The sequence below is a fragment of the Acomys minous genome, assembly GCF_964271855.1.
Source record: "Acomys minous genome assembly, chromosome: 3".
Classification (NCBI taxonomy): Eukaryota; Metazoa; Chordata; class Mammalia; order Rodentia; family Muridae; genus Acomys; species Acomys minous.
In genome coordinates this window covers 21370179-21391700 of record NC_140485.1, presented here as the reverse complement: position 1 = coordinate 21391700, position 21522 = coordinate 21370179, and the positions used below count along the sequence as shown (strand labels likewise).

General features: G+C 47.2%; 1 protein-coding gene across 1 annotated transcript; it reads left to right on the top strand.

Moving 5' to 3' along the window:
* Positions 1-95: 95 nt before the first annotated feature.
* Positions 96-18284, top strand: MRPS5 (mitochondrial ribosomal protein S5). The gene is made up of 12 exons (XM_084775479.1): positions 96-252; positions 5587-5673; positions 6934-7071; positions 7492-7617; positions 8639-8872; positions 10309-10343; positions 11578-11668; positions 13527-13573; positions 14492-14549; positions 14816-14878; positions 16679-16815; positions 17616-18284. Exons 1-12 carry the CDS (start codon positions 195-197, stop codon positions 17838-17840), a joined length of 1299 nt encoding a protein of 432 aa, XP_084631605.1. The 5' UTR covers positions 96-194; the 3' UTR covers positions 17841-18284.
* The last annotated feature ends 3238 nt before the right edge of the window (positions 18285-21522 follow it).

Genomic DNA, 21522 nt, shown 5'->3' with positions numbered 1-21522 from the left:
CTGAGCCTGACTCAGTTTCCTCCGTGGTCCATGTGGACAGTTTTCTGACCTCCCCACGTAAGATGACCGGTAGCCCTCGGAGTCTCAGCACACCGCCTTGAGCTGATGAATGAAGAGGCGCGGTCGCAGCCGGTTGCGACAGGCAGTGGGGAAGGCGGTCCCAGAGGCAGGCTGCGAGCTGCTCCCGCTCCAGCATGGCGGCGGCCGTGCGAGCTGCGGGCTGTCTCCCTGCGTTGTGTAGCGTGCCGGCAGGTGAGCGCTGGGACCTGGGCCGTAACCGTGCGCGAGCAGGGGGCTTTCCCTAGGGTCTGTGATGTTCTGCCTCGAGGGACGCGAGAAGTCACTGGGCCCCTGATCCCGGTCTCCCATTCCGGTCGGGGCCGCTGTGTGACCTTGCGCGCCTTCTCTCCCTCTCTGGGTCATTGGGAGTGAAGTGGGCACTGTGCTTTCAGCCTAGGAAACTGATCTGGCTCACTCGGTGAGGAGGAGGGGTGCAGCACGCACCCCCTGTGGTTCATAGGGTGATGTCAATCGCGGCTTCGAGTCTGAGTGCCGCCCGCGAAACTCAAAACTAAAAGGATCGCCCTCTTGCTGAGTCTGTTAGATTAACTGGCTGTCATTTTAGCATCTGGGCCGATTCGTTTGTCCAAATATCCTTGGCTTGTCTCTGTCTTCCTCTCGCCCTTCTCAATTGTGTGCGGATCCCTAGCATAGCGTCAGCCTATAGGGATGGCTTTGTGATGGACAGGACGCTGTTTTATTAGGCCTACAGTCCAGGTCCTGAAAGGTCATTTTGTTGGCAATATTTGATCTGAAATCAGCTTGGTGGGGTATGTGACTCGAACCTTCGTTAGCTTTGTCGGCACTGAACCGATTTCCTTAAGGCCTCTGTTGAATACTGAGGTGTAGCTTTCTACCACAAGCGCTTGCCCGTGTGCCAGGAACGAGTTAAGCTGTTGATGATTTTATTCCTCCATTTCCTCCTCACAGTGCCTTGGTGATTCTGTTGTATTCTCAAACCACCCCTAACACCCCCATCTGCCTTTTTGGTTTTGAGACGAGGTCTCACTGTGCTCTCCCAGTTTATACACCTCCTGTCTCAGCTCCTAAACGCTAGAGTTACAGTTGTTTACGATCGGACACTACCTCGGGATTCTTTTTTTATAGATGAGGGAATCACAACACAAGGAGATGAGATACTTGCACGTAGAGTAAGATTTAAAATTTTGCATCCATAATGCTTTGCTTCAAGTCCTGTCTCTCCACCCCCCCCCCATTCCTCCCCCTTTTTTTTCTTTTGGGTAGCAGCGTTATTGACATATAAATCAGTACCATAAAATTCATCTATCTGAAGTATACACTTTAGTTGTTTTTATCATCATCATCATTAGTATTATTTAGTATGTTTTGTAGATAGTGCATCACAGTTTTAGAACATTTTCATCACTCAAAAGAAAAACTGTACTTTTCTGGGGAGCTGGAGAATTGGCTCAGCAGTTAAGAGCTCCGGCTGCTCTTCCAAAGGACCCAGGTTCAAGTCCCAGCACTCACTTGGCAGCTTGCAACTATCTATTAACTCCAATTCCAGGGGCTTTGACAACATCACACACATACAAGCAGGCAGAACACCAGTGTACCTAAAATAAAAATAAATCGTTTTTTTAAAAAGGTACTTTTTAACTGTTCTCCCTCACCCCCCTCTCTCATTAGCCCTCAACACTAGGCAGACTGATCTATTTCCCATCTGTCTGTAGCTTGCCTGTTCCTGACATTTAAAAAAAAAAAAATCAAAAGATATCTGGTCTGTGTGGCTGGTTTCTACCAATATTGCAGTGTTGTCAGGATTTGCCCGTGCTGTGACATACTGGTCCCATGTTGCTTATGACCCAATAATATTCTTGTGTCACTACACTACATTTGTTTATCCATTCATTGGCAGATGACCATTTGGGCTGTTTCCGTCTTTTGGCTGTTAGGACTGGTGTTGAAACATTTGAGTGCTGTGTTTTTGTCTGTGCCCATCCATATCCATCTTCTCTTGCGTGTATTTCCTGAGAGTGGAATTGCTGGGTGAAGTAATAGTGTTTAACTAAGGAACTGCCAGGTGGCTGTACCGTTTTGCAGCACTGTGTAGGAGTTTTAAATTCTCTTTGCCAGCACTTGTTATTATCTGTTCTGTTCAGATAGCCAAACTAGTGGTGTGACAATGTAATAATTTTGTGGTTTTGATTCCTAATGAGCTTGTTTTGATGTGCTTATTAGCCATTTGTGTTTGTTCTTAAAGAAATGTTAGTTCAAATCTTTTGTCTCTTTGTGTGTGTGTGTGTTAAAAAGTAACTTTTATTCACCTGATATAATTGTCACCTCTACTCCCTCCGTCTGCTAACGTAGGCCTAGTCCTGGAGGCTTCTAGGTTCCGTACAATTTAACCTAGGTCTAGAATCTTTTCAGCCTCTGAGACTCACTGCTGAATAAGCTCACTCTTCCTAGTTCTTTCTGAACTCTGGCTGGCTGGTTCAACTCAGCTGTTCTGGCTCAAACTCCTCTCCAAGCTGACTGATTCAATCTAGCTTCTCTCTCAGCCTCTGATTGAATTGCTCTGCTTGGCCTCATTCTGATTTTGGCAATATGTCTAATCTGGCTCCTTCTGTCTTCACCTGTGTCTAGCTTGTTCTCTCTTTAACCTCTCTCTGTAAAACTCTCCTGGTAAAAACTGCCTCTGAATTCCATGAATGCAACTCCACTGCACTGCCTCTCAACTCACTCATTCAACCAAACTCCTGATCAGTGGTGCACACCTTTAATTCCAGCACTTGGGAGGCAGAGGCAGCCGAATCTTTGTGAGTTTGAGACCAGCCTGGTCTACAAAGGGAGTCCAGGACAGCCAAGGCTACACAGAGAAAGCCTGTCTCAAAAACAAAAACTCCTGAACAGAATTCATATCTGCATGCCCCTGTCTGTTAAGTGCTGGGATTAAGGGTGTGTGCCACCACGTCTGGACCTAAACTTTTCTTTACCTGAAACTTGCTCTATTCCATGCTGGCCTTCAACTCAGAGATCTGCTTGTTTCTCTCTCCTGGGATTAAAGATGTCTTTGTATTCCAGGCAGATCACACAGACCTAGAAGGTCTTTGCAAGTGATCTCTTGCCAGAGCAGCCATGTTCTAAATTTAAATTCCTCTACACGTGTGTGTGTGTGTGTGTGTGTGTGTGTGTGTGTGTGTGTGTGTGTGTAACTTGATTGTGTGGTTCTTATCATGAATTTTGTAGATTAGAAGCCTATGTCATGTTAGGATGCCAAGGTTGGATACACCTGATATGACCTTCTGTGTGGTAGGCAAGTGCTCTACTATTGAGCTTTAGGTGCCAGTGTTTGAAGACTTGGTGCCCATAGGTGGAGCCTTGCTGGAAGAAGTGGGTCAGCATAGGTGGGCTGTGAAGCTTTATAGCAGGCCCCTACTTACTGCTTCCTGGGTGTGGATGTGAGGTTCTGCTTGCTGCCGTGCCTCCTCCATGTTGGACTGTATCTCTCTGGGATTGTGAGCCGAAATTAATCCTTTCTCCTTCAAGTTGCTTATGCCAGGATATTTTATTACAGAAACAAGTACATTTTTGTTTTGAAACACATCTCAACAACTCGCCCAGGCTGTTGTTGAAATCACTGTCTATCCCTGTTAGGCTTAACCTTTCTACCCTCCTGTCCAAGCCTCCCTAAGAGTTTGGTCTGTGAGCCTGCACCAATATGCCTAGCTTTTTGTCCATTTTTCAGTTGGGTTGACTTTATTATTGAATTGGAAGATTTCTTTACATGTTCTACATATAGGTCTCTTGTCAGATATATACTTTGCAAGGAAAAATTCTCATTGTGTAGTCCTGGCTAGCTTGGGATTCAGTATGTAGGCTAGGTTGGCCTCGAATTCAGAGATCAGCCTGTCTTTGCTTTGAGACTGGGATAAAGGGCGTGCATGTCACAGCTGGCTCATGAAGAAACGTTTTCCTATCCCATTCTGCATGTTGATTTTGTTGTTTTTGTTTTTTGAGACAGGCTTTCACTATGTAGCCTTGCCTGTCCTGGTCTCTCTTTGTAGACCAGGATGGCCTCAAACTCAACAGAGATCCGCCTACCTCTGCCTCCCTAGTGCTGAGTTAAATGCCTGTGCCACCATGCCTGGCAGTTTGAAATTTTGGTGGTCTCATTTATCTATATTTTCCCTTCTCCTTTTGGTAGCCTGTGCTTTTGGTATTACAGCTAAGAAACCACTGCCAAATCTAAGGTTGTGATCTTTTAAGTTTTCTTTTAAGAGTTTTATAGTTTTGACTTTTGCAGGCTAGTTTTTATGTATGGTCTGAGGTAGAGTTACTGCCCAGTTGTCTCCACACATGAGTTTTCTCAGCACTGCTGTCAAGAGTCTCTTCTAGAACACCACACTAAGTGATGGTTGGAGGACACCAGAGGGAACAGGATCTGGGAGGCTTCACCTGAGCTGCTCACTGTTGAAAGTTTCTCTCGGTCCTACTCACCTCAGCTAGGGAACTGCAAGAGAGCAGCATGACGAATCTCCCAAAGTCTCCCTTAGTGCAGTGGGCTTATCGGGCGAGGAGTTACTGACAGGAGCAAGGCTACTCAAGCCCACCCTGACACAGCTCGTGAAAGCTGCATCCCAGCGCTCTTTGCAGGACTTGCATGCCCCTCAACAACCGCAAATCTCTAGGCAACTCTGCTGGTCAGAGTCCCCTCCCCCCAGCAGCTGTTTACTGATCTTACCCTCCTGTGGCGGGGTCCTCCTTGGGAATCTTAGAAGTGTCTGCTTCCTGGACACCCGAAGTGCATTCCTGGAGTCCCCTGAGCCCCTCTCTCGTTCCTGGTGGGACTGTTCCTATTCCGAGGAAGTTACTGTTCAGCCCGTGCCAGTGAGCCTGGGGAAAGTGCCAGAGCAGGGTCAGTTCAGAACTAATTACAGATCTGGTGAGGCTAGAGCGAGGGTGTAAGAGAGAGGGGCAGCAGACTGGGCTGGAACCTGGGCCCTGTGGCCAGCCTGCAGGATGTACTGAGGGATTATTTTACTTATTTTTTGACACAGGGACTCGTGTTGCCTAACCTGAGATCTTGAACTTGCTGTGGAGCCACAGCTGACCTCCAATTCCAGATCCTCCTCGCTCCCTTGAGTCCTGGGCTTGTAAGCACAGCTTGAGCTGAGGACTTTCACTGTGTTCTTTAGCAGAGGACAGAGCCAAAGAAGAACCTGTCAGGGCCGTGACATGCCTAAGTCTGACCTGTTGGAAAGATGAGGAGTTAGAGAAGGAGGAAGAGAGGGTTGCTAGGAGACAGTTACCCTGTGGCTGAGTGATGAGGAGGGAGGCCTTAGCCAAGAAGGACCAGCAAGGACATTTCATGAGGAGAAGGGTGGGGCTGAGGTGTCATGCTACTTGGCAAGTGGCTGTGAAGCCCATGGCTGGGCTCTTAATCCTTTGTCTTAACCCTGCTCTCTGTAAGTGTCAGCATCTTACGGGCATTGCTGTCTAGAGGGCTCCTTTTCATGTAGAAAAGTATCTTTAAATAAATACTCTTTTCCTTCCAATTTACAGGTCACTTCTTGTCTAGGCCACTCTCTTTAAACACCTTTCCCGCAGCAGCAGCTTCGTTTTTGGCAGTGAAGACAGCTCTCAGCCATGGTAAGGTTCTACTGCCTCTCTGTTCTCTGAAGGTTTATCTACTATAGAGTGGTTTTGTTACAGGGTCGGGGAGGGTGTGAGGGTGGCCATCTGGGTACTGCCAAAGCTTTTGTGTCCACTTATACATGCTTCCGCTTTCTTCCCCAGAGGCAGCTGTAGTTAGTTTCTTATGTGTGCTTCTGGGTTGTGTAAGATGCGTGCACGTGCGCATACACACACGCACACGCACACGCACGCGTGCACACACACCACACACACACACACACACACACACCCCTATCTGCTTTGTTAAAAGCATGATATTCTGCTTATGCTGGCTTTCAGAGCTGCTGGGACATTCGGGAAGCATTGCACAGTCCCTGGATACACACAGCAGAGGGCGCTGTTTTCCCACTGTAGGCTGTGCAGCTAGATACCACATCCATTGTGTGGAGGAGACACAGCTTCTCTAACTAGTACAGGCATTAAAGTTATTTTGTTTTGAAGATGTCTCAAATTTTGATTTTTTTAAAAAATAGATTTTTTTTTTAAAGTTATGTTTATGTGTCAGGTCCGGGATGGGGGCTGAGTATGTACATATGTGTGCAGGTGCCTAAGGAGGCCAAAGCATAGTTTGCCCCGGAGGCAGAGTTCTAGGTGGTTGTGAGACATATGAAGTGGATGCTGGAAACAAAACCTGGGTTCTTTTCGAGAGCAGTACATGCTCTTAACGGCTGAGCCATCTCTCCAGCCCCAAAACACAATTCTTAAAAGGTCAAGATTTTGGGCTGGAGAGATGGCTCAGAGTTCTGCTCTTCCAAAGTTCCTGAGTTTAATTCCAGCAACTACATGGTGGCTCACACCATCTATGCTGAGATCTGGTGCCCTCTTCTTGTGTGCAGGGGTGCATGCAATCAGAGCACTGTGTACATAATAAATAAATAAGTAAATATTTAAAAAGTCAAGATTTTGACTTAAATATTTTTAAGTGTGTGTGTGTGTGTGTGTGTGTGTGTGTGTGTGTGTGTGTGTGTGTTAATACACTCATTCTACCACATATGTGGAAGTCAGAGAACAATTTGTAGGAGTTGGCTCTCTCCTTTTACCACTTGTGTCCCTGATGTCAGAGAGGTTGTCAGGCTTGGCAGTGAGTGCCTTTACCTGCCCAGCCACCTCAACAGCCCTTAGTAACTGATTTTTATTAATATTTATTTGGTGCTAGCAGTGTTTCTCTACAGCCACGGGGCATCTAACACCAAGTTTTATTCTACTTGACTGTAGGCTCTTTGTCACCAAGTGGAAGAAGACCCAGCCACTGCCTGAGCAGCTTGAGCCGTGCACTGCAAACACAGTGCTGCGTCTCCTCCCCCCGCGCCTGGGTGGGCCCGCCGTGTAGACCGTACAGCTTCTTCACCAAACGTAAGCGGAAGGACTGTGAGCCACACGCAGGCGCTCCTCCTCCCTGAGGTGCTTTAATCAGAGTGGTTTATCACCGCAGCAGAGCCGGAACTAGGACAGAAGGAAACTTATTTACTCCAGCAGAGAAGTTATTGTGGAGGCAGGAGGACAGGGACACAGCTGGGTCACAGCTGACGAGATGTCAGGCAGACAGGCCTGCTGTGCGGCTCAGGTGCCGGCTGGCTTCTGTGAAGAGGAACAGCACTGTCTCCTCTTGGGCTTTCCAGATGGAACTGTGTGACTTTTGTCATTCTTCTAGTGTCACCACAAGGGTGTACATGAAGTGGTTTCTTCTGGCCATTTTATTCAATAGGAAACCATAGTTCATTGCTTTAAAAATGCAGAATTTAAAACAACGAGGACAACCCTGTTTCATTGCAGTGACTGCGGAAGAGCTCTGGAAAGGCGCGTTAGCGGAGACTGGCGCTGGGGCGCGAAAGGGCAGAGGCAAAAGGACAAAGAGAAAGAAGAAGAAGGATCTGAACAGGGGCCAGATCATCGGTGAAGGTGCTTACGTTTAAAACATCTCATCTCCTGTTCCGTGTATCCCAGAGTGGACTGGAACTCGTCATCCTCCTGCCTTGGCCTCCCTGGAACTAGATTAGAGTTGTGTGCAGAGCTCCCAGCTAACGTGCTGACCCTTGTTTTAGTATTACAAAATCACGTGTCTATCTTGTCAGTTAAAAAAAAAAATGCAAGTGGGTGTGATGGCTCACACCTTTCATCCCAGCACTCAGGAGGCAGAGGCAGGCGGATCACTGTGAGTTTTGGGCCAGCCTGGTCTACAGAGGGAGTCCAGGATGGCCAAGGCTGACACAGAGAGACCCTGTCTTGAAAAACCGAAAAACCAACCAACCAAACAAACAAACAAAATGCAAGCCTTGTAGAGAACAGTGAACGTCCCCTTTCACTGCCTGGAGTCCTACTGCCTCCCTCATCCCGTTTTGTTTCCTCTAATATTTTTAATACTTTTGCATAAATGCGTCTTATTTTTCTCACTTTTCATTTATTTTTATTTTGTTTATGAGACATTCTCACACTGTGGCCCAGGCGGGCCTTGAGCTTGTGGCAACTCTCCTGCCTCAGCTTTCTGAGAGTGTGAGTCACCATGCCCAGGTCTCACCTTCCTTCCTGTTGCTGAAGCATAATCCGTTCCTTGGCTCTCCGCTCCTGCCGATTTAGAATCCAGGGTGTCACTGGGTGCTAGGAAGGCCTTGAGAGGGATCTCTTGTCCTCTGAGCCACGGGGCTGGAGCACCACGGCCTGCCCCCCAGCCACCTGTGTGATGCCTCCTTGTGCTCAAAGGATCGATTTTACATGTCCAAATAGTGCAGTATTAACGCATGAAAGTATTTTCTCTGTGTAGTCTTGGCTGGCCTCAAACTCAGAGTTCCACCTGCCTCTGTCTCCCAGAGTGCTGGGATTACAGGCTTGTGCCACCAGCCCCGGGTTTCAATTCATACCTTGCTTGGCATTTTGATACTGGGAAGATGAATCTTGAAATTGTTACTTATTTTTAAATCTGCAGGGCGCTCTGGTTTCCTGTGGCCTGGCCTGAATGTGCCTCTTATGAGAAGTGGCGTCGTCCAGAACATTGGCCAGAGAAGTAGGGAAGAGCAGGAGAAGGTGGAGGCCGACATGGCCCAGCAGAGAGAAGAGTGGGACCGGAAGAGGAAGATAAAAGTTAAACGGGAGCGCGGTTGGAGTGGAAACACATGGGGAGGAGTCAGTATTGGCCCCCCAGACCCAGGACCCAATGGAGGTAGCCACGTTCCCCTCTTACTTGCCTTTGTGACAGTGCTAGGGTGTTTCTTGAAATAGTTTTATTTACTTGCCTGGTTTTTCTTTTTCCTATAAAGGGTTTGAGTATCTTTGAACTATTTCCCACATTATAGTCCAAACTGTATCATAGGGCCAAGAAGTGTAGATAGAAATTTTCTATAATAAGTTAAGCAGAGCTGGAGAGATGGCTCAGAGGTTAAGAGCACTGCCTGCTCTTCCAGAGTTCATGAGTTCAATTCCCTGCAACCACATAGTGGCTCATAACCATCTATAATGAGATCAGGTTCCCTTTTCTGGCATGCAGGCCAGAACACTGTATACTAAATAAATAAATAAATAAATAAATAAATAAATAAATAAATCTTTAACTTAAAAAAAAAAAGAAGTTAAGCAATAACTGTAACTAAGCTCAGTGGTGTTTTTTTTTTTTAATTAATTAAATTTAATTTTCTGTGCATTGGTGTGAGGGTGCCAGATCCTCTGGAACTAGAGGTACAGACAGTTGTGAGCCGCCTTGTGGATGCTGGGAATTGAGCTCAAGACCTTCAGAAGAGCAGTGAGTGCTCTTAACCGCTGAGCCATCTCTCCAGCCCCTTGTTTCATTTTTTAAAGGAAACAAAAGACATGAAAGTAGGAGAGATGTGTTGGGAAGAAGGGTTTCAGGGTGAGTGGGAGGGGATGAGAGAGGAGAGTGAGGGTGATTCTGATCAAAGTAACAGTACACACATGTAAAAATGTCAAAGAATACAAAATTCAAAAAGTTAAAAATCAAGAGTATGGAGAGTGAGGTAACAGACCACCTAGTAGCCGGGGTCTTTTCAAGTGGTTTCAAGTGGCTAAGTGTGCGGAGCCTCGACTTCCCTCAGCCACGCCCACGAATCAGGGTGTGCCTGAGAGCTGCACGGATTCAGGGGCAGAGTGGGGGAGAAGGTTGGAGAGTTTGGAAAGTGACCCAATGGCAGATGGCGATCCAAGGTTTAGAGCTGATGAGGCAGAGCGCTGGCAAGTTGGGAGAGGGTGACCCAGTTCATGAATCCAAAGCTGGAACAGTTTATTGAGGGTGGGGGACCAGGACGTGGCTTTGAGAGGGATACCAGAGGACCCAAGACTTTTTAACACTAGAGTCTGTGGTGGGCTGGAGATGTAGTTCATTGCTATAATGCTTGTCTAACAAGCATGAGGCCCTGGGTTCAATCCTCATTAACACTCCCACCAAAGAAAAATACCTGTGATGGTGCCTATCTCGAAAAATGCTTTGGCTGGGTGTGGTGGCACAAGCTTGTAATCCCAGCACTTTGGGAGACAGAGGCGGGTGGAACTCTGAGCTCGAGGCCAGCCAAGACTACACAGAGAAAATACTTTCATGTGTTAATACTGCAAACTAATTTACTATGTGCTTTTTCTTTCTTTGTGTAGAAACATATGAAGACTTTGATACCAGGATTCTTGAGGTAGGCCCATGGAATTAAGCACCCTGCCATGCCCCTGGAGAGGTTGGCTTTTGAGGAGTGGGGCTGGGACAAAAGGACCGGGAAGGAAAGCTTTCAGTGGGCAGTCTCAGATGCAGAGCTCATCGGGGTAAGGACATGATGAGACTTCCTGTTAAGTTACTTAGTACTGGCTGTCCTATCTCCCCTCAGGTCCATGTTTGTTTAATTACAGATTTGGAGCTTTTGTGTACATCTATCTCTCCATCCTAAAGCTCAAGAAGGTTAGCGGTCAGATGAGGTGGCACAGAGCCGGGCGTGAGGGTGGTTGTCTAGTTTTGCTGGGGAATGAGCTCTGGGCTCTTCCAGCACTTGAAGCTGAATCCCTGATCACATGAATTTGCAGAGCACCCTCTAGGATAGTCACCGCTGTCACACTCTCTGTGTATTGGCAGGGAAGCAGTCACCAGAGCTGGAGCTGTGTTGAGTATGTCCTTCTGCCAGTCACAGTGTGTCCATCGGTGTTTGGGTTGCTATCCAAGATTGTGGTTTTTGAAAGCTAACTTCTATTATGTTCACAGTTTTCTGTATGATTATCCACAAGAGGAGATGTGATCTCCCTCTTCCTTTGATTACTTTTTATAGTAAAGGAGCACCATGGGCCACAGGAGTAGCTGCCCTGTAAGTGGTGCACTTCACAGTTTTATTGCTCTTGGCCTTTGAAATGGGTCAGATTAAACCAACCTAACAAAGCACCTACAGGTTTTTTTTTGTAGTGCATCACAAGCAGGCATTTCTAGTCTTTCTGTTTCCCATTAAGCCTAATCCTTAGCCAGCTCATGCTGAGTCCTGTGCAGAGTTTCTCCGCGTGTAGCCAAGTGGACATCCCTGTTACTGCTCTGTCTCTTACACTCACTGATGAGATGAACCAGTCCATGTTACTCCAAAATGTTTCTTCCCTGTGGCACATTCATTAAAGGAGGCCATTTTGAGCTGTGTAAGTTTCAAATTCCTTTAAACATCTCAGTTGAATCTCCCAGTAAACCTGTGAAACAGAAAGAGAAAGTCTTATTTCCATTTCTTCCTGCAGACATGGCCCAGGGGCAGCTTTGCAAGCCTTTCTTCGGAGAAAGTCTGCCTTGCCGCACTAGAAGGTGTGGTGCCCACACCATAAGTGTGAGTGGGGCAGGCAGGCAGCACTGATAGTCTCCTTCAGAATTTTCCTAAGGTAGTATTGATGAGACATTTTGTCTTTTAGGTAAGAAACGTTTTCAATATGACAGCAAAAGAGGGAAGAAAGAAGTCGGTCCGTGTCCTGGTTGCAGTGGGGAACGGAAATGGGGCTGCAGGTGAATGGGCTGGTGGTGGAAGCTGAGCTTGGCCTGGCCTTGCTGAAAACCCAAGAGTCCATGGTGCTGGCCTCATCTTTCCTACTGATTAAACCTCTAATGGTTTGGGCTCACAGACCCAAGGTGCAAACCATGTAACGAAAAAAACAGTAGATATACCTTTTTTTTTTTTGGTTGGTTTTTTGTTTGTTTGTTTGTTTGTTTGTTTGAGATGGGGTTTCTCTGTGTAGCCTTGGCTGTTCTGGACTTGCTTTGTAGACCAGGCTGGCCTTGAACTCACAGAGATCCACCTTGCCTCTACCTCTGGAGCGCTGGGATTACAGGCGTGCACCACCACACCCAGCCCAATATCATGTTTCTTATACTTTTGCTGGTATAGGAATAGGGGAGACTTTTTGCAGTGAAGTTGCTACCTTTTATGTGTTGCTAAGGATCACCAGATCGCCGCCTCCCTTCACCCCGCTGCCCCTGAAACTGTCAAGCTTCGGTGATTGACAGCATGCTGTGAGCATGTTTTATTTGCATATTTTTCCTTAGAAAGTGGGCACAATTTTGCATGTTTATTGACCATGCCGTTTTCTTTTTGAGCTTTGTCAGTTCATGTGTTTGGCCCGGTGTTTATGAGGTAGTGGTTGTTTTCCTAACTGATTAGCAGAAGCTTGTATCAGAGCCATGTCAGCCTCTCAGCTGCTTTGACTGAGTTTAAGTTTTCTCTCACACTTGTCACTCTTCGATCACTTGCAGTTTTATGCTTTGCTTAAGGAGTCTCTGAAGATTATCAATACGTCTGCTTATATTTTCCTCTAGGATATCCATGGTTTTATGTGATTCAGTTATCTGAAAATTAGAGCTTACCTTCCTTTGTCCTGGGTCTCAGGTGTCCTGCATGGCTCGTGTCTTTTAGATGATGTTTCCCTTTGTGTAACTTACAAAGTAAGTCTTCACATGCAATAATTGACAGTGACAGCGGATGCCAGGAGCTTTCCAGGAACCTAGGAATATCTTTATTTAAAATGAGCACAGGTTGAAGAACCCCTCATCTTATCTCTGGCTAAAATAAAACCTAAATCCTGCTTGGCAGTCCCAGTGAAAGCGTGTTGTCACTCTGGAGCAGTGCACTTTTCACCTGCTGCTTGCTTTAATCTCTTTCCAAAGGGCTCAAAACCATTGCCTACTAACTTAGAACATATTTAGTTATCAAACTTGAGTGCAGGGGCTGGCAAGAAAGCACAGGGGTTAAGAGCACCTGCTCTCTCAGAAGACTAGGGTTTGGTTCCCAGGCCCGCATGGCAGCTTACAACCATTTGTAACTCCAGTTCCAGGGATCTGACACCTCCTCTGGCCTCCTTGGCCTCCTGCATGCGTGTAGTGCACAGACATACACTCTCACACATACACACACACATAAAAATTGCATAAAATAAATGCATTAATAGCTCAGAACCATGTATGGTGCACACCTTTAATCCCAGCACTTGGCAGGCAGAGGCAGGAGGATCTCTGAGTTCATAGAGTGAGTTCCACAACAGCCAGGACTACACAGAGAAACTCTGTCTCGGAAAACCAAAGTAAATAAAGGAATGAGTAACCCAGGCTCAGTTCACTTCAGTAGCGGTTTATTAAAGGCAATGTGCTGCATTGAGTGTTGAGTTTTACCAACATATTCAAAAGTAAAATGCTCAAAGCAGACAGTGAAGCCCTGCGGCTCTGTGCTCGCTGGTCGTGGGAGCAGCTTTTCTGAGGGTCTGGGGAATGAAGTACTTAGAAGCACAGTAGGAGCCAAAATGGGAGCTGGAATGGTAAGGATGTTGAAGGCAAGCCTGTTTCCGTTTCCACATCTTTGCTTTTTCTTTGAAAGGTTTTGCTATTGGAAAAGCTGCTGACCGAGCAGACGCTTTCAGAAAGGTATGTGCGTTATCTTTCCGTTTGTGTGAGGCGCGTCCTGCTATGACCGTCAGATACTCCTGCATAGTACCGCAAGTTCACGCATGTGTGCTACCACATGACCACATGTAACTAAAGATAATGAGCTGTGTGTTAGACAACATGGAAACCATAAGAAAATAACAATGTGTTCTAGAACCTTCTCAGGCTTGCTGTCAAAGGCTTCTTATCTCCTAAGAAGCCATTTCTCATGTGCCTGTTATAGACCTGTCATTGCTGCAGGGGTGGGGGGGCTGGGGCGGAGGAGGGGTGGGGGAGGAGGGCCTTATGTTCCAACAGGCTATTCAGAGGCACTCAGAAGTTCACTAAATGGAACAGTGAAATTATGCTTATGGGTTGTTGTTTTAAGTCTAATAGTTTCATGTAGGTGGAATGGCTTGTAATAAAATATTTTATAAAAGATGTTTCTGAACTCCAACAAAAAGCCAGACATGGTAGTATACCTCTGAGATTCCAGCAGTTAAGGGGCTGAGGGAGGGGATTTTTTGAGACAGGGTCTCTCTGTGTAGCCTTGGCTGTCCTAGACTGGCTTTGTAGACTAGGCTGGCCTTGAACTCACAGCAGTCCGCCTGCCTCTGCCTCCAGGGAGGGGATTTTGAGTTTGAACAGAATACAGAATAAAGCCCTGACTTAAGAGGTCTCTCTGTGTAGCCTTGGCTGTCTTGAAGCTCACTTTGTAGACCAGGCTGGCCTCAAACTCAGAAATCTGCCTGACTCTGCCTCCTGAGTGCTGGGATTAAAGGTATGTGCCACCACTCCTGCCTAGCTAACAAAGTCGTCTTCTTCTTCTTCTTCTTCTTCTTCTTCTTCTTCTTCTTCTTCTTCTTCTTCTTCTTCTTCTTCTTCTTCTTCTTCTCTTTTCTTTCTTTCTTTTTTTAGGCAAAGAACAAAGCGATTCATTATTTGCACTATATAGAGCGATATGAAGGCCACACAAGTAAGTGTGGGGCGTTTCTTCTGACATCTGCAGGAATATATCCGTTACAGAATGCATGGCAAGATACAGTTTTGTGATTCTCTGTTACTCCATTCATGCACTCTTACAAATGCATGAAATGTGAAAACAGATCTGTGCTGGAGGCCAGCATGTGTCCATCTTGGCCACTGCGTGCTGCTGTTGGGGCAGGATATGTTGCTTTGTGATGTTGCAGAGCTGTTAAACCTCTCACCTGACCGTTCTTGTGTTTGTGTTTTTACCTCCAGTATTCCATGATATTTCGTTAAGATTTAAAAGGACACAGATCAGGATGAAGAAACAACCCAGAGGTACCTAGCTCACTGTCGGGGGAAGCTAAAGCTGGGAAGCTGCAGCAGCCGGTCCCCTGCTCTCTTTTGTTCACCTTTCTTCATCTTATGGGGGCATTTTTTTCATCTGAGCTTCCCCTCACTCTGATGACTCCAGCGTGAGTCAAGTTGACACAAAGCTAGCCAGCACAGCCACTAAGCCATGTCCCCTGCCCCTCCTCCACACCCAGTGCCCATCTTCTGTGAGGTCTCTGTTGAAGCACTGGGCATTTGGAAATGGCTCTTCCTGCCTTTTGGAGAAACAGGTGGAGTTTGTGGTAGTGACTGTGGCTGTCACCGGGCTGTGGTAGTCTCCACAGATTCCGACAGACTGTGACTGTCACCGGGCTATGGTAGTCTCCGCAGATTCTGACAGACTGTGACTGTCACCAGGCTGTGGTAGTCTCTGCAGATTCTGACAGACTGTGACTGTCACCGGGCTGTGGTGGTCTCCACAGATTCTGACAGACTGTGGCTGTCACTGGGCTGTGGTGGTCTCCACAGATTCTGACAGACTGACTGTCACCGGGCTGTGTTAGTCTCCGCAGATTCTGACAGACTGTGACTGTCACCGGGCTGTGGTAGTCTGCAGATTCTGACAGACTGTGACTGTCACCGGGCTGTGGTGGTCTCTGCAGATTCTGACAGACTGTGACTGTCACCGGGCTGTGGTGGTCTCTGCAGATTCTGACAGACTGTGACTGTCACCGGGCTGTGGTGGTCTCTGCAGATTCTGACAGACTGTGACTGTCACCGGGCTGTGGTGGTCTCTGCAGATTCTGACAGACTGTGACTGTCACCGGGCTGTGGTGGTCTCTGCAGATTCTGACAGACTGTGGCTGTCACCGGGCTGTGTTAGTCTCCGCAGATTCTGACAGACTGTGACTGTCACCGGGCTGTGGTAGTCTCTGCAGATTCCAACAGACTGTGACTGTCACTGGGCTGTGGTGGTCTCTGCAGATTCTGACAGACTGTGACTGTGACCGGGCTGTGGTAGTCTCTGCAGATTCCGACAGACTGTGACTGTCACCGGGCTGTGGTGGTCTCTGCAGATCTGACAGACTGTGACTGTCACCGGGCTGTGGTGGTCTCTGCAGATTCCGACACATCTCATTCACATCTCACCTGCACTTCTACAAGTGAAAAACAGTTTCATATAACCCTAGTTATAGAAATCTCTAAAAGTTTGGATGTGAGTAGTTAAAACATTTAAAATTTTATGTCAAAGCTTCTAATACAATTCTGCTAGAGCTATGAGGTAAAACACCATCACCTCCCACAAGCAAACAAAGCACATCAGCATATTCATGCGTCAGAACTTGGCTTCTGCTTCTCAGCTGTAATTATTCACTCAGATGCCTGATTTGACCACTTTGTTCCACAGAATGGCTGTCAGCCAGTGGGTGATTGTGTACTTACTTTGTGGCTGTTGAGATCACTCAGATCAAATGTACACCACACTTCATATGAAAAAAGAATGTAAGAACTCTCATTGTGGGAAGTGCATTTTGAAATGTTAATTATTTGGATCTGTTGGATTAGTAAAATAGATTGCCAAAAATGCATTGTCCTAAAAACAACTTTAATTTGTCCATTAGGAAAATATAAATCACATGGCTTCTGCTTGTGACTAGCATTGTCTTTTATTTTTTTGGTTGTGGGAGAGTGTTGGTTTAGACACATTTATTCTGTAAATGCAGAGGCCAGAGCCATTTGAAAACTCGCAGAGTGAGTGTCACTTGCTGTAGGAGAGTTGTTGAATGATACATTTTGATCTTCCAGGTTATGGCCTCCGCTGCCACAGGGCCATCATCACCATCTGCCGCCTCATTGGCATCAAGGACATGTATGCAAGGGTCACTGGGTCCATGAATATGTTGAACCTCACCCGGGGCCTCTTCCATGGGCTTGCCCGCCAGGTAACTCCTGCGTAGAAAGGCAGAAGCGCTGGTTTGTGTTCCAGGCTGTGCTGCTGGGTGGAGTGGAGGGATTCTAAGCCAGTCCAGGGCCTAGTTAGACAGCCCAGGCTCTCACCTCTTAGGAAATATATCCTTATTAACGGCTGTATTTCCAACTAGGTCAGGTCAGTGTGAACCCTGTGTGGGTAACACAAGGACTGACTATGCTCCTCCCAAATGGAGAGGCCCTAGGTGCTTCACCAAACCCAGCAATAGAATTAAACCAGCAGGTGGGCTTGCTCTCGTCAGTTGGCCTTTCCACATGGTGGAGGAGCTAGACCAAGTATGTATTTACATAGAACAAAGTAATTACTGACTTTCCAAAATGCAGACGTTTACACTTGAAGCAGTCCATGAGGCATTTATTTAAAAGTTACTTGAGTGGATTGACTGGTGCAGCCATAGAAGCAAAGAGTGTCTGAGTTGCTGTCCAGTGGGGCCTGGGTCACAGTCCTTCTACCCTTTACGGAGGGGAAGGTTTGTGACTGTGAGGCCCTCTGGTGTCCCTGTGACCTAGGCAGATGAATCTTCTTCCATCTGAGTTTGGTTGTTGCTATTGGGCTGAGGTAGTTCTGTGCGAACACACCCTCTCAGTCTAGCGACACACATTTCCTAAATCAAGTGTAAGAGTTACTGCACATCCCCAAGCTGCTAAGGGTACTTGATTCTGTCTTCCCTCCTGTTGTCAGAAGCCCTGACCCTTGGAGTTTCAGGTGGCCTTCACAGATCTAAGCATCTGTTCTCCACTTGCTCTTTTCCAGGAAACCCACCAACACCTGGCGGATAAGAAGAGTCTCCATGTGGTGGAATTCCGGGAGGAATGTGGTCCTCTACCCATTGTTGTCGCCTCCCCACAGGGACCCTTGAGTAAGGAGCCAGAGCCAGAGCCTGAGGTTCCTGACACCAAACTGGACTGGCAAGAAGTGAAGGCCATGCAGGGAATGAAGCGCTCTGTGTGGTCTGGTTTAAAGAGGCCGGCTACCTGAGCATCCCCAGCTGGCCCAGCCAGTGCTTCATGCCGTCCAGCACCTGAAGAGACTCTCACCTTCATAGGCTGCCTTTTTTTTTTTTTTTAAGGAAAGTCTAACCTCCTTTGTTTTCAAATAAATAATTATAGATTTGGTTTATTGAGCACATAGTATATGCCAGTCAGTGATGGAACATTACTTGCAAATATCAGGAGCAATTCACTATTTACACTAGTAGTGTAAGTTAAGCAGGAGACAGCTGATAGACCCTGATGGTAGTGATGTACACAACAGTCATTGTGTACTGGTGTTGAGTGTGCTCATTGCCTTAGACATTTGTGTGTGTTTTGGGTGAAATGCCCATTCAGATCCTTTGCCCGTTTTTTGGGTTATTTGTGGTTTTATTATAAGCTGTAATTGTTCTTTGTGTATTCTAGTTACAAATCTACTAGATACAACATACAGTTGTCTCATAGTTTGTTGTTTGTTTTGTTCTTGGGGGAGCCTTTCATTTTTATCTTTGATAGAATTGCCTCACTCACCTTTAATTGGTGTTTTTAGGTCATTGATTGACATAATGTGGTTGTGATGTAGTGAAATCAGCATCTGCCAATATCAATTATACTTTTTTCTTTTTGTTTTTATTATTTTTTTATTTATTGGTTTTTCAAGACAGGGTTTCTCTGTGTAGCCTTGGCTGTCCTGGACTCACTTTGTAGACCAGGCTGGCCTCGAACTCAGTGATCCACCTGCCTCTGCCTTCCAAGTGCTGGGATTAAAGGCGTGCGCCACCATACCCGGCCTTCTTTTTGTTTTTAATAGTAGCACTCGAGTTTCCTCTCTATATTTACAACTAATGCAGGGCTCCCCTCGGCAGCACTGTCTTGCTTCAGAATAGCTAGTTTAGGTACCTTCTAGTAATGGAGGGTCCAGTTCCTGCCCCTCTTTGCCCTGCCCCTGCTGCCATTCAGGCCAATACATCTGAGGAGCGCTCACCGAGCCACTCTTACTATTGTGGTTTTGAATAGACATCTGTTAAATCAACTAAGAAAGATGTAAGGCTTTTTTTTTTTAACTTTTCTTTCCCACTCTTGGATGCTTCTCTCTCTCTCTCTCTCCCTCTCTCTCTCTCTCTCTCTGACCCCCATCACTTCCTTTTCTTGTAGCTTAGCTGACAAGGCAGGTTCATTGGCAACAAAGCCGTCAGTTGTTTGTCTTGTCTCACCCTTTGAAGGACGGTGTTACGGCACAGAACTGTTGGCGAGGCTTCTCTTTGAACTCTCTCCGGTTCCTGAGAAGTTGGCTGTATTCTGACTTCTGCTCCTCTATATGAGCACGTTTTCCTGCCGGCTTTGAGGTCTGCTTTCCCCTTTTCCTCCAATCTTCAGCAGTTTGACTGTGACGTGCTGGGTGTGGGCCTTACAGTTCTTAGCTTCACCCTCCCTCTTTTCTGCTTTGTAAGTTTCTCTTCATGTAGCCTCCAACTAGAGGCCCTGGTTGGGTTCAGTCTAGCAATGAGTGCATTGATGACGCCCTGTTTCTCTTGCAGCATCTTGGGTGTTTCGTTTTTATTGTTCACTCATATCTTGAGAATGTGCGGTGATTTGAGTGAGAATAGCCCTATGGGCTCATTTGAATGTTGGTTCTGTTAGGAGAACTGTTTGGGAAGGATTAGGAGGTGTGGCCTTGTTGGGGGAGGCATGTCACACGGGAGGGGGATGGGCTTCGAGGATTCAAAACCCCACACCAGGCCGACTCCATCACTCCTGCCTGTGGGTCAGTATGTAAAGCTTTCAGCTCACGTTTACTTGCCTAGTGCCATGCTTCCTGCCGGCACAGTGATAATGAGCTAACCCTCTGAAACAGTAAACAAGCCCCCAGGTAATGCTTTCTTTCATGAGTGTTGCCTCGGTCATGGTGGCGCATCACAGCAATAGAACAGTGACTACGACACGCGGGCTTGTGTAGTCCAGGTTGGCTTCTAACTCCCCACGTGGCCAGGGCTGGCCGGATCCTCTTGCTAAGTGTTGTGATTATATGGTGTGCCAGTACACCAACTTACTATCATACACTGCCCCGCCACCCCCTGCAGTACCATGGATAGAGCCCAGGATCCTGAACAAGCTGGATAAAGCTCTGCCACTGAAGGGCACCCTAGTATGTTTCCACCTCCCCCCCCCACATGGTTTTTGATTCTTTCATAGACCCTCCCCCTGTTTACATTACCATCTGTTCCTCAGTATTGTCTGTTTTCCCTTAGCATATTAGTCTTGGTTGTATTAATAAACATCCCTGAGCTGGTACTCTGACATCCCGTTTCTGCTATGTCTCAGCCCTGCTGTGTTCAGACTGCTTTTGCTTTCAGTGTACCTGTCACTGTTGCTGGGAGCTGGGCATGCTGAGCTGGGTAAGGAGCATGCCAGCGGAGAGCGATCCTTTGCAGAGCCAGTCAGCAGAGCGCCAGTCAGCAAAGCGCAGGCCCTGGTCCCTGGAAGTCTGGGGCTCCGCCTCCTACTTGCAGGTGAAGTGGTAGAACAAGGGTCCCCCCCCCCCCCGCCCCCCACAAGGTCCTGCAGGCCTGGCTGGGGAGTGAGTGTCACAGGAGCATCTTAGCCTCTGGAGCCAGACTCTGACATCTTTAGGTTTCCTCTGAAGAGAATAGGAGAGTCTGGGAACTGCCCCCACCTCAAGAGAGGGCCTTTGGGGCAGCTGTTAAGAACGTGGGGCTGGACTTCTGGAGTTTTTTTGTTGTTGTTTCTTTTTCTCCCCCCCCCCCCTTGGTTGGGAGGCTTTCTGAGCAGGGTTGGAAGGAGAGAGGAATTGGAATTTACCTCGACCATGAGGTGCAGGATGGGAGGTGGCAAGCCAGAGGCTCCATCTGGGAACAACTGCCTTAGGAAGGTGTTGCTTGCATTCTGTGCCAGTTGGGTTTTTTGAGCTTCTTCCAATAGGAGTAGATACCTGGCCCTTAAAGGGGCAGCTCCTATATTTGATGGCGGGGTGGGTCCAATCCATTATGGCTGCAAGCTGTCAAAGGCAGCACTGGGAGCTGGAGTTTGCGGTTGCTGTGGAGGTCTGATTGGTTGCCTTAGTGCCCAAGTGTTCGCACCTGGGCTGCTGTGGCGCTCAGACAGATGTTGGGGGTCTCCTGATGCTCTTAGCCAGCTATGATGGCCATGGAGTAGAGGGGTGGTCTTTCCTGTATTTCAACTTCATTTGTTTTTTTTAAAAGATAGGTACAACCACCAGAGGGCAGAGTTCCTCATAGTTCTGTTCCCTTTAGGGCTGCTGCCACATAGAAATTCCCACAGTTTGGAGCACCTGTCGGCTAGAGGGGTCGTTGTTCTTTCAAACGCTGGGTGCCAATTTTCTTTAAACGTCCACTTTGCCTTAGCAAATGCTGTGGTAGGAGAATCGCATGCGCTTTCTTCATGAGGTGTGGATGTGTCTTTGGCATCTTCCAGCTACAGATCACCAGGTTCAAACAGGCTTATTTATTTAATTGAATTATTTATTTCAGACAGAGGCTCACTATGCAAGCTTGTCTGGCCTGGGACTTGCTATGTGGACAAGGCTGGCCTAGACCTCTCAGAGATCCTTTCCTGCCTCTGTCTACTGAGTGCTGGGGTTAAAGATGTATACCACCATGCTGGGCATCCATCAGGTTTATTACAAGCCCAAATTGAAATCAGGGCTGTGG

What these genes read in the sequence shown, in the direction of transcription:
- MRPS5 (XM_084775479.1), top strand. Translation starts at nt 195, where the DNA reads ATGGCGGCGGCCGTGCGAGCTGCGGGCTGTCTCCCTGCGTTGTGTAGC. An exon ending in TTGATACCAGGATTCTTGAG is followed by an intron (nt 10,344 to 11,577) that starts GTAGGCCCATGG and finishes TTTGTCTTTTAG; the next exon opens with GTAAGAAACGTTTTCAATAT. An exon ending in GCGATATGAAGGCCACACAA is followed by an intron (nt 14,550 to 14,815) that starts GTAAGTGTGGGG and finishes TTTTACCTCCAG; the next exon opens with TATTCCATGATATTTCGTTA.